Consider the following 12830-nt stretch of genomic DNA (forward strand, 5'->3'; position numbering starts at 1 on the left):
GTTGGTAATCTTCTGCCTTTCATTTGGAACTCCTGTTATAGACAGCTGTCTAATAAAGCAGTTGTAGGATTTTGGGGTCATCTAAAATGTCTTCATAAAAAGAGTGTGTGTATGGCGGGGGTGTTTCCTTTTTCTGAAACTCAAGTTCACGATGGCTTCCTTAGGTGAGATGTGGGTACCTCTCCAAAATGAGGTATAAAAATGAAAAATGTAACTGGGACTTTTAAAAAAGTGAAGTTGAATGTTTATATAATGTTATAACTGAGTAGAACCTTGAAAACATGTTCATGAGAACATTGTAGAAAGATCCTGATTTTATTCTTCTTACGGACTTCCAGGAGATTCTCTCTATAAATAAAAGAAATGGGAAAATGATTACCAAGTTGTGGATACACTTTTATCCACCTAAAGTTGCAGATTTTTTCCGGTTTAATCATTTCTTTCTTGCTGTAAAGTTCACATTTACTGTAGTTAGGTTGCATGTTAAGTTTTCTGAGATTTAATGTGTGGATCATTTGAAGAAAAAGATAAGGACCATAGGGCAAGCAATTGGTTTACATTTGAGAGAGATTTTTCTTACATTCATACGCCTTGATTTTGAGTCTTTGAAAGAGAGATGTTCTGTAGTAAATTAAAATTCATAGTTTAAAATTTTTTAGTTAGAAATTTGTATGTGGAAAATTACAGATCAGCTTGTACTGCAGTGAATTCTCAGGACTTTCTGGGCAGTTTTTATTGTACTAGAATTTAACTGAATTGAATATTGTCTAGAACAAACCCATTGCCTGGGAATTGTAAATTCATCATGCATAGTTTTATATATATGGCAGTACTTCTTGTCATAGATTTTTACATTTGAAAATTTAGAGTTTTGAGAACTAAATGTCCACTGAAATAGTTGTTCTAAAATTAGCAAAATTCCTGAGAACTGTTTTCTTTCTACTTTCTAACCTAAAATAATTGGTGTACCTTTGTAGCTAAGCTATATTTTTCCACGGAGAGCCATTTGTCTAGATATTCTGTGGCAGATAAAAGCTTGCTTCAGAGCCTCATGCAAAAGCATATTAATGGACAGTTACAGGACCTCTGGAGTGCAGGGCCCCGAATATGTAAATTTCACAGCCATCTCCAGCGTTCTCTTGCTGTGACTCAGACTATTCAAATTTCAACACTGCACAGGGTGCATACATATTTCAGAAATTCTAATTTAACTTTGATTACATGGATGTTAGAAACAACCCTTAAATGAAAAATTGAGCTTTCTTCTCATAGGGGATGTAGCCATAAATTCTGTCAATCACAGGACCATGTTTCCCTCGACTGTGCTAATTGTCATCCTTTTGGAATAAAAAATGAAATGCATGTTTATTGGGTGCTGATGTATATTTTGTCCTAATCTTGAAACTTTTTTTAAGCAGTCATTTTCATATTATCTCTGTCATGCCTACAATTTAAATGGTTGATTTCTCTGTATGCGAAAGCTTTGAGAATCATAGATGCTAGTGGAAAGACTCCTTATAAGTTTGGCATCTGCAAACTCGAGTTTGAGGCTGGCTCTGCCCTTGGTTTTCCAATGAACTGGGGCGAAAGTTAGTTAAGAACAGCCACCTCATAGCATTATTAGGATGATCCAGAGATACAAAGTAAATTAAAAGGCTTTGTAAAGTGAAAGATAAATACAAATTTTAATTAATTTATCTAGTATTCCATTGCTTTGGTCTTCTCAGTCACCTTAGGCAAGCAGGAGAGCTGTCTTAGTCCATTCGGGCTGCTGTAACAAAAATACTGGGTGGCTTGTAAACAGTGGAAATTTATTTCCCACAGTTCTGGAGGCTGGATCCAAGTCCAAGATCAAGATACAGGCAGACCCCATGTCTGGTGAGGACCAGCCTCCTGGTTCATAGACAGACATCTCGCTGTGTCCTCACATGGAAGAAGGGGCGAGGAGGGTCTCTTTTATGAGGTTACTAATCCCACTTATGAGGGCTTCAATCTCATGAACTTATTTAATTCTAATCACGTCCCCAAGGCCCCACCTCCTAACGCCGTTACATTGGGCATTAGGATTCCACAAATGAATTTTGGAGGTGACACAAACATTCAGTCCATAGAAGTGGGTGTAGCATTGAAAAATGTTTGCTACACTTGCTAATGATGGAAAAGGACCCAATAACACAGTTTTTGCCCCAAATATATGCATTTCCTTATAAGTATGTATGTAGAAGATGGTATTTTATTTGAGGGAAAAAATCCGGAGTAGTAAGAGATGTTGAAGAGGTGGGTTGCTCTTTGCTAAGTGGGTCCAGGTCTAGGACACTGTTGTCCCACCCAAAGCTGGGCTTTCCAACTTTGCCTGAATCCCTTTCGTCTTGCTTGAGTCCCTTCCATTTTGATTTTTCTCTTGGTCTTATGATCATTAATGGGTGATGGTGGGAGATATTGACTGAGCTGCAGGTTAGTGATGGAAATAGCAGGTTGCCGCCATATTGACTGAGCTGCAGGTTAGTGATTGAAATAGCAGGTTGCTGCCATATTGACTGAGCTGCAGGTTAGTGATGGCAATAGCAGGTTGCTGCCACTGGTCCCTAATCTTTTGGCAGTTCTGCCAAAGCATGTTGAAAGTTTCCATCTGCAGTTTGTGGGAATCAATAAAAAATATCTGGTGAGAATGTGTAATAACTCAATATATATTTATAACAAAACTAGAGTTGTTATTTATTAATTGCATAGATGTGCCAGGTGTGGTTATATTTTTCTGACAGGTGTATCTTCTTTAATTCTTATAGCATCCCACAAGCAAAATGTTGTAGCACTAGAGGAAAGAGTCCAAGAGAAATTGGGTGAATTACTCAAAGTCATGTAGCCAGTGATGGCAGAGCCCAGCTCAGAGGCCAGATCTTCCCCACACCATGAGCTTGCTTTTCCCACCACCAGTGTGGCCTATTTCCCTTTGGTAATAACTCTGTTCCTTTAGGTTTGAGCTAGAAATGGTTGCATCTTGCTTTGAAAGAACCTAAGCAATCTATGAACTGCTTGAGTCTCGAACCTTTCACAGAGGCTATGTATTGAATGTGGTACCCTGGGCAGTGCTCCTGGGTCCTCTGGTCTTCATGGGATGTGAAGATCGGAATCACAGTGGGTGGATGGGAGTCTGGGCCAGTGTGCTGTTCTCATGTGGCCGAGGTTGTGAATCCTGTGATGCCCTGAGAAGGCTTGGGGCCTCTCCCGGGGGTGGATGTAACCTTAGCTTTGGGACATCTGTAGCCTGGGAGCTATGCCAAGAAGTTACATTTTTCTCAAGTCTTGGGTTTGAAGCACTTGTAGAATGCTGGCTTCCAAAGGCGGGTATTTCTTTTGCGAAAGATGTCTCAAGTGCAGTGCTCTCCCCGCTGTTTGGGGCCCCAGACAGCAGCCTCTACCTTGGCTTCTCTGCCATTAGCTTCCTTTGTTTCCCTTCAAGCCTTTATGCTATTTTCAGATTCATCTTATGCAGAGATTTCCTGTTTATTAAACGTGTGTGCTGGCTTTCTGGGCTGTCCACCGTTTTATTCCATTATTTCCCAATGCTCTGTGCTCAGGCTGGGCCGTGTGTCCAAGGGCTGCACTTTCTCCATCTCCTCCCTCCATCACTCTCATTAGCATATGCTGTTCCTCTCAGCCTGCAAATCCTGTCTTCCTCTTCTCTGCCTGTATAATAAATCTTTATATAATTCAGAGCCTGGCTTTATTTTCCCACCTGGAAATAAATAAAGCACCCTCATGGAGCTCCTTCTTCTTGGAACCTCCTAAATTCTGTGCTTTGGAATATTTTCTAGGTCTTTTTTAAATAATTGTTTTCTTAATGGTTAATTAATTAATTTTCTTTTTTTGGGCTGCGCCGCGTGGCATGCGGGATCTTAGTTCCCCGACCAGGGCTTGAACCTGCCCCCCCTGCATTGGAAGCGCGGAGTCCTAACCACTGGACTGTCAGGGAAGTCCCTCTTCTTTGTTGTTTACAGAAGTTTCTGAACAGATGATAAGACTTCAGGGCTTCACATTCTTTCATCTCCTTGGTGCCCAGCAAAATCTAGGCACGTGGTAGGTGTGAAGTCACCCATCGCTGACAGATTTGTTGTTGCCATTTTAGTACTTCATTTAAGCACAGCATTTAAAGCGAAGAAAAGTCATGAAAGAACACATATGTACAGAAAAGTGCTGGGATTTTAACATGTTGGAAACTCCACTGCTTTGTTGAAGTGTGTGTTTTTTTTTTCTCTCTCCTTTGTCTCACCAGCAATCAAAGAGAAGTACACGGACTGGACGGAATTTCTCATCCGTGATTTGACTGGTTCCCGGACGGCCCCAGCCAGCCTCCTGGAAGGTGTATGTATTGTTGTCCAGCTATTCTCTGTCTGAAGCAGCACAGTTACATGAGCTCACACCCAACAGCACCTTTGCATATATCCTTCTGCGGGTACATGCGTCCACACGGATATCGGTGTCCAAATAGCATAACTTCCTGTCTTTTCCCAAATTACTTAGGTTACTGATTCTAATGGCACTGAAGAATCTTCACCTTTGGTCCAATCAATAAGTGGAAAATTTGCTTTTATATGAACACGTTTTAAAATAATAACATGTTAGGATAGGTATCCACTATCCTATACGTTTAAGACTCTATCTTATGTTAGTGAATGTATATAAAATCCTGTAGAATAACTGTTTTGTAGAGGTGATGACTCAGCATGTATGTGCTGGGGTGTAGTCTCAAAGTGTATTGATAAATGGTTCCATTAACTATTGTATTCCGGATGCATTATGCCGAAATTTAAACACATACATGTTAAGTAATAGAAATGGCTAACCGTATTTAAATGTGGTTAAGGTCATTTTAAGGTACTGAAGTAAAAACAGTTTACTCTGCAATCTTGATGGTGATATGAAAATAATTTTATCATAAAACATTTTAATATTTACATTCTAGAACAGGAAGAGAAATGTACTGTTATAAATAATTATTGAGTCACCAAATCTGTTTGAAGAATGCCCCTGAAAAAGGGGAGAACACAATGAATGACCAAGAATACAGTGTGGATTTTGACAATCTCATTATTCTCTTAACATTAACCATAAATTTCTCACCTGTCATAAATGATATTGATATTTTGGAACACCATGGTCTAATATACAGTCGTCTGGTTTTGTTTTGTGATGATTTTTGCCTAATGTAGTTTTGTATCTCAATGGCTACTAATTTAATTGTTTGGTTGATAAATCAAAATGATGATTGTTCACCCTTTCAAAAGGACAAATTGTTTTACTTTGTTAAATTTTTTAAACATATTTGCCTACAAGGCTAGCTGAACAAACACCCTTTTCCTTATGCAAACATGTGCTAAGAAGGTTGCTTAGATGGGACCACCTTCTAACATCTTATTTACATCTTATTTTGTAAACCAACTATGGTGTTACGTGTACAAATTACACAATAGTCTAATTTAGCTGATTATTAATGTGTATTAGGCATTCATCAAAAATGTCCTCTATAAATATTCATGCATTACTCACATAGTCAAAGTACGAGAGTGTCCTGATTATGAGAACGGGGCCATCGTAAGATAAACGTCTGCTGAGTCAAGGTATAAATTGATCGCCCCATATCAGATGTGTCCGTCTATGGGAAGAGCAGACATTTCGCTACCGTGTGTTTTCTAGCTCGAGGCAAATTTGGTGTAACGCTTCTTAAAAGCACCCTTGTTCCTCACAAATGCAGTTTTATCTGGGAAGGGTGATTTGTTTGGTGAGAACTTAGCACAAACTGTCATTTTCTATTTACTTGTGGTTTTGTTGTTGGATACAGAGTCGGGTATAATGCATGTGTGTGCGGGAGGGGAGGGGAGGGCGGGGGCAGTGGGGTGGAGGGAAACACCAGACTGTTTGCCAGTAGCTTGGATGATGGTGTGAAAAAATATTATCTTCTGCTGTCATCTGTTTCCATGAGAACCTTAAAATAAAGTTTAAAATAAGGAGTTTTGCTTCTGTTTAAACAGCCTCTGCGAGGGAAAGGCCCTATAGACCTCATTACAGTTGATTCCTTAATAGAGCTCCAGGATTCTCAGAGCCCTTTTCAGTACTGGATAGTTAGTGTGATTGAGAATGTTGGAGGAAGATTACGCCTTCGCTATGTGGGATTGGAGGACACTGAATCCTATGACCAGTGGTTGTTTTACTTGGATTACAGACTTCGACCAGTTGGTTGGTGTCAAGAGAATAAATACAGAATGGACCCACCTTCAGGTAAGGGCCAGAGCTTTGGCTGCTCTCAAGCGTTTTAGAAAGAGATGTGATTATTCTCCTGGATGTCTCTCTGGAAAATGTATTAGCTCTGTGGTGTCTTTTACATCTGTGCTTGTGAATATGAAGCATTTTAACTTCAAATACTTTCTGTAGCAAATAGAACCCAAGACTTCTATGAATAGCGTTCAAAAATGAGAAAGAAGAGCTGGAGGCTGTGGAGAAGTTGATCTGGTTCCTTTGGAATCAATGGTTTGGAAATGAAACACACACTATAGTGGGACTTGGTGATATTCTCTATTTTTCTTTAGGAATTTGATAGTCTTGCAAGTAGGTTCTAAAGTCTTTGTCCTTCTGTCCGTCCACCCATCCACCCATCCATCCATCCATCCACCCACCCATCCATCCATCCATCTGAATATCAAAACCAAATGCTTATCATTATGTTATCTGTCCTGACCTGGAAATAACAAAGAGAAAATCATCATGCTTTTTTTCCTGGCACATCACAGATTTTTAAGTAGCTTCAAATACCTTGTCAAATGACTTTCCAGAGACTTAATTGGGTAGAAGAGCGCATTATTCTTCCTGACATACCTAACTGGGCAAAAATCTCAGCATTTATGAAATAACCACTCTTGAATGTTTACTACATGCCAGGTGATTTTACATCTGCTCTGATGTTTATTTTGATTCCAAAAAACTATTTCATGTGACTGTTTCCTTTTACAGCAGAGAAAATTTGAGACTGAGTTTAAGCTACTTGTCCAAGATCACCCAGTTTGTAGGAGGAACGTGCTGTAATTCCAATTCCCAGGTCCCCTCCCTCTTCCATCCAGTTCCCCCTGCTGCCTCTGACTGGCCTTACCAACCTTTCGATATGTAGCTTCAGAACAAAAATGTTGGATTCTTATGGAATTAAAGATGCCAAGGAAGGAATACTCCTTTCTTCCCAAATTTGCTCATTTTCATTCTGGTCAATTTCACAGGTTTATTGGAAGCAAAGACTTGGCTCTTTCCTTCATTAAAATTGCCAGAGATTTTTTCCCTCCCACCTTAGTTGCCAGTGTTAGTCTTGAGGACATGTAGCTAAGGCGTTGTATTTCCCTTTTCCGTCAGTCAAGGGCTTTAATTGAAAAAAACGTCTTGGTTCTGTGTGTCATGTGTTTGCATTTGAGTTGAATTTGACAGGCATATAGACATAGAACATGGTATTTTATTAGTATTATTGTTGTCAACGTTTTGAGAAGCAGCCAGGAAATCCGTTTATACCCTGAGTAATGTGGGGATATGATTACAAACGAAGGGCCTGTCAGTTTTGTGAGAAGAGATCTAAGCTCACATTTGCCTTGGGATTCATAACCTAGCAGGAGAAATTTACTCTATGCAGAAAGTTGGGTGTATAAGTCTTAGCTCAGTATCTAATTGCTTTATAAATTTTAAGAAAAACATATATTTGCCAGTGTAAAAATTTATAGCAAAGCAAAGATTACTACTGGCTCTTAGGTTCTGTGCAATGTACCCTTCCTGTGACATCGTGGACTCATACTCAGCAGCCAGAATGGAAAGTGTCCCTGCAGAAACTAAGGAAATATTTCCATAGGAGAGTTCTCTCTCTTCCTTTAGACAATTTGACGTCTTTATAAGACAAGAATAAATTGTGTTTACTCATCTTAGTAATTTTCTGGACATGAGTTGTCCATTTCACTGAAGCGTTAAAGACTTTGGAAAAGGCATTCATCATCAAGAAGTTATTTTCCCAACATTTAAATTGTCGGCAGCCAAACTTAGTTTGGGGTACTGTAGGTTTAAAATGGATCTTGGTCAAACCAAACACATCAGGAGACTTTTTATTTCAAGCAATAAGTCCTGATGGCAATGGCAATAAAAAAAAAAATTGTCTGCAGGAAAGGCTATGGATGGGAAGAAGAAATTAAAAGGTGAAAGGACACCCCAAATGTGACTCTTAGTTCTTCAGATGCAGTAGTTACAGGATGAACACTGAATTCTCCTACCTGATTCAGCAGAACAACACCGGGGAAGGCAATTAATCACCCAGGTTTTACACACGGGAACAGAACCCAATCCTTTGTGTAAATTAACTTCAGGACCCAATGTGACTTGTTAAACTTAGATGATAGGGCTCTTTCCTTGAATGAAATCTAGGTGGGAGTAAAATTTCACACTTGCATAGAAAATACTAGGCTGCTTTTCTTATTCCCAAACACGCTTAAGTAAATGAAAAGTGTTCATCATTGACTGGTGGTAAGTAGAGCTGGAAGGGTTGGGGAGGAGAGCAGGTAAGAGAGACTTGGGGTATAGAGTCGTCCCTCGGTATCCACGGGGGATTGGTCCCAGGACGCCGAGGATACCAAAATCCAGGGATGCTCAAGTCCTTTGTATAAAATAGCACAGTACAGTTGGCCTTCTGCATTCGAGGGTTGGAGGTGTTCTGCACCTGCGGTTTCCCCTTCCCGGGTTCCGCGTTCGCGGGCTCCTCCATCTGTGGTTTCTTCCATCCACGGGTTCCACCCACTGCAGGTGGAACATTCAGGACCTGTGGGCCGGGAGGGCTGACTGGACTTTGAGAGTGAGGCCATACCAGGTCAGCCTACTCTCGATGCCCTCTTTGCTGTGCTGACACCAACACCTTTGCTAAAAGTAATCATAGCTCCTCCTTTCCTTTCCTTATTCTTTCTACTTCTTGAAGGACACAGTATTTCTCAACTGTTTGGTGTGAACAGAGGTATAGAAATAGGTGACAGAAAGTAGCTGGCTAGTCAGTCTTCAAACACTGGAGGAGAAGGTGCTGGCTTTTATGCTGTCCGCCAGCGAGAAGCCTGCATCCCATCTTTGGATGGACTCAGAGGACACGGGGTGGGGAAATGGGAGGTTAGAAAGAGGGGCGAAGCCACCCTGCCCCACTCGACCCCCCATCAGGAGTGCAGTGCTGCCGGGGTAGGTGGAGTCCAGCTTCAGTGAAGACCAGGTGAGGGAATGGAAGAGGGTAAAATGCTAATAATCATGGGAGGGGCAGTGGCTTCCCGCGGTCCTTAGTGATTCAGGCGTTATCAGGACAGGACTGGGAATCCACGGGTGCCTTTTCTTCAGTGCTGAATGGAAGGCAAATCATGATTAGACAGACCTGGAGCTGCTTTTCCGGCTGTGTACCCCTAATGCCTCCCCTCATTTATTTATTTTCCTGCCCTGTGGCCTTGTCTGTGTTCCTCGAAAGCGTGTCCCCTCTTTTGGAATGCTGCTTTACCACACCCCCACTTCATTCAGACCTTGGTTGAGAGGATTTCACTCACCGCTGAAGCTGAAAGTGCGGGACCCATTCTCTGCTGTGTCCCCTGACACCCTGCCCAGCACATAATAGGTGCTCAGTAAATATGTGTTGAGTGAGTTGACTGAATAAAAACTCGGGTGTGTCTAGACAGAAGGAAGGAACCAGCCAAGTCTACCTTCCAGGAGCCAAATAATTGATGGGGATTTGGAAGCCAATTTGGAGGGGAGAGCCCAGGTGGAGGCACCTCCACACGAGGAGGACTGTACTGTCCTCTTTCCCCTGAAGTGTTAGGGGGGCTTCTGAGCAAGTAGAGATGTGATCTCTTGTTTAGCACCCAGGACAGCTCCAGGATATAAGATGCACGGGAATGTGGTCTGTGGGGTTCAGGATGAGAATTTCTTCCTTTAAAGGGGCCCACGTGTGAATAGAGCTTGAGAAACCCAACAGAGTGGAAGGAACATGGGCTTGGAGTCAGGGTTCAAGTCAACCTCTCTTTCCACTTCTGTCACTGGCTACAGAGCTTCTGGGCAAGTTACTCTACTTTGAACCTCAGTTTTTACATATGTAAAATGGGGATAATCATACATTTGCTGTGCTGCTAAGTATTACTCAGGTGATTGGTATTTTCTAAATATTCAATCTGTGATCAGAGTTTTAAGATTATATTTGATCTTCTAAGAAATTTAAGTAGGTTATTGAGGTCAGGGGTCATTTAGAGGCCCCACCTGCTTTCATATTTTTGGATGTTTAGAAAGCAGGACAGAATCTGACATGGTTTTGCAGAAACTAAAGAGATGAAACTTTTTGAAGTTTAAGAAAAATCCTTATCTCTGTATTCTTTTGTATATTTTTTCCCTTCACAATCTTTATGTCAACCATTTTCCCCCCTTTTCTTTCTATTTTAGTTAGTTCCTGGAGCCAGAAGTTTCTGAATCTAATTCAGATGCTTCTTACTTGAACTATTTCTTATTCAAAAAGAGTTGTTGTTGTTTGTTTTAGCTCGGGCTACCTTAACAAAATACCATTGATTGGGGGAGGGGGCTTGAAAAACAACAAATCCACGGTTCTGGAGGATGGAAGTCCAAGATTAGGGCATCAGCATGGTTGAGTACTGGTGAGGGCTCTCTTCCTGATGTGTAGATGGCCACCTTCTTGCCAGGTCCTCAGCTGGCCTCTTTTTTTTTTTTTTTTAAATCTTTTGGCCATGCTGCATGGCATGTGGGATCTTATTCCCTGATCAGGGATCGAACCCATGCGCCCTGCATTGGAAGCATGGAGCCTTAACCACTAGACCACCAGGGAAGTCCCCTGGCCTCCTCTTTATGTGTGCATGGAGATGTATATATCTATATCTGTATCTGTATCTATATCTATGGGGTATTGAGAGAGCAAGCATGCACTTGAAAGAGAGCTCTTTGGTGTCTCCTTTTACCAGGGCACTAATCCCATCATGGGGGCCCCACCCTCATGACCCCATCTAAACCTAATTACCTCCCAAAGTACCATGGCATTGAGAGATTAGGGCTTCAACATACTAATTTTGGGAGGACACAAGCATTCAGTCCATAGCACTTCCCAGTGTCTATTAGGAAGCATAGATGAGCCTTGCCTTACTGGTCAGAGCTTGGTGGAGAAGGAAAGAGAGGGGAGGGTGTAAGGTGCATGAATAAAGGGGATCGCCCCTCCAGGCCTTTGATCACCCGAGGCTGTGAGATGATGATTTTGTTCACTCCTCTTCCTGCCACACTCTCTGTGAGATGGCCTGCCAACATGCACAGAGGGGACACCTCGTTTTCACTCATGCTTCTAGTTAAAGATGAATCAGGACAGGTTTTAATTGCTTATTACTTCCCACCAACAGAAATTGACATGCTACACTCTATTAAATTACCTGCAACACGATCACTTTAAGAACCTGTTTTATGTTCTTTTAATGGTGCTATTTATTGTCCATAAACTTGCCGGCGTAACCAAGCGCCTCTCTGTCTAATGAAACACACGCATGGACTGTTGTTCTCTGCTTATTGAAACTAGGAGGTGTTTAGCTTCTGCAGGTGGTTGAGCGTACTGATAAAACTGCAGTTGATTTTCACCTTTTAAGACAAGGAGTATGCCCTGCCGTGGGGTTAAATTCCATATTAGGATTCAACATCCGCAGCACGAAGACAAAGAATCTTAAGATTGTAGGACAGAGATAAAAGTCCCGTGAGACTTCCTGGGTGTCTTCACCCATTCAGGCTGCTGTAACACAACACCACAGACTGGGTGGCTTGTAAACAGGAGACGTTGACTTCTCACAGTTCTGGAGGCTGGATGTCCAAGATCAAGGCAACAGCAGATTCAGTGTCCGTTGAGGACCCACTTCCTGGTTCCTAGACGGCGTCTTCTCACTGTGTCCTCACCTGGAGGAAGGGGCGAGGAGCTCTCTGGGGTCTCTTTTATAAGCACTCTGATCTCATCATAGGGGCTCCGTCCTCATGACCTCATCACCTCTCAAAGGCCCCACCTCTTAATGCCATCACCTTAGGTGTTTCAACATATGAATTTTGGGGGAGGGGGGCACATTCAGATCAAAGCACCAGGCTTCTTAGGCTACTGGCCTTCGGTTTGGTGGAACAGACGTGGCATCGGGTGGATGCAGCCTTCTAGGACGAGGTGGCTGGTCCAGTCCTGCTCTGCCAGTGTGTGTGTGTCCAGCTGTCAGGAGAGGCTGTGAGCATCCCTCGGGGGCTGCCTGTCTCCTCACTCAGTTCTGAGTTTGGACCTGACCATGCTGGGTTTTCATGGCTCTGGCCTTGAGTAATTTTTAAGCCATTCTTCTTTTACCCTCTTCTCTGCCTCAGGGCAGAAACTAAAGAGATGAGAGAGACCTCACCTCTGGGTGAGACCTCAGTTACAGGCTGTGGGAGCTCGGGCACCAACACTTTCTCTTCCCTTTTTCTATCCCCTGTATGTCTGCAGACCCTTCCTTTGACCTTGTCTTTGGAGGTCACCATCCTTTTCCATGACTTGGTTCTCCTTTTACTACCATGTCGAGCTTGGACTCCCCATCGACCTGCTTCCAGAACCCTGGAAGAGTGGATTTGTTTCGGTTCTACTGAGGAAGTCCAGGGTCTTGTTTATTGTTTCCCTCCTGACCCCGTCTTGAACTGCTGCCCTTGGTGTCCTCTGGGCTTTGCTTCCTAGAATCCAGAATTGCCTTCCCTTTTCACCAAGACTTTGATGCAGTGCCCGTGAGCTGAACCACTGGTATATTCCAGGGAATCTG

At 42.3% G+C, this 12830-nt stretch overlaps 1 protein-coding gene across 6 annotated transcripts in view; it reads left to right on the top strand.

The window, feature by feature from the left end:
- SFMBT2 (Scm like with four mbt domains 2) overlaps window positions 1-12830 on the top strand; it is a 222993-nt gene that overhangs the window by 105247 nt on the left and 104916 nt on the right. For 5 of the 6 annotated variants that reach the window (XM_059912123.1, XM_059912115.1, XM_059912134.1 and 2 more), the window contains exons 5-6: window positions 4274-4362; window positions 6030-6276. In XM_059912123.1, coding sequence (XP_059768106.1) covers window positions 4274-4362; window positions 6030-6276 — 336 coding nt within the window. Of the gene's footprint in view, window positions 1-4272; window positions 4363-6029; window positions 6277-12830 lie in introns of those variants that run through there. The other variant, XM_059912135.1, reaches the window with a different exon arrangement.

Source organism: Balaenoptera ricei, chromosome 2 (genome assembly GCF_028023285.1).
Source record: "Balaenoptera ricei isolate mBalRic1 chromosome 2, mBalRic1.hap2, whole genome shotgun sequence".
NCBI lineage: Eukaryota > Metazoa > Chordata > Mammalia > Artiodactyla > Balaenopteridae > Balaenoptera > Balaenoptera ricei.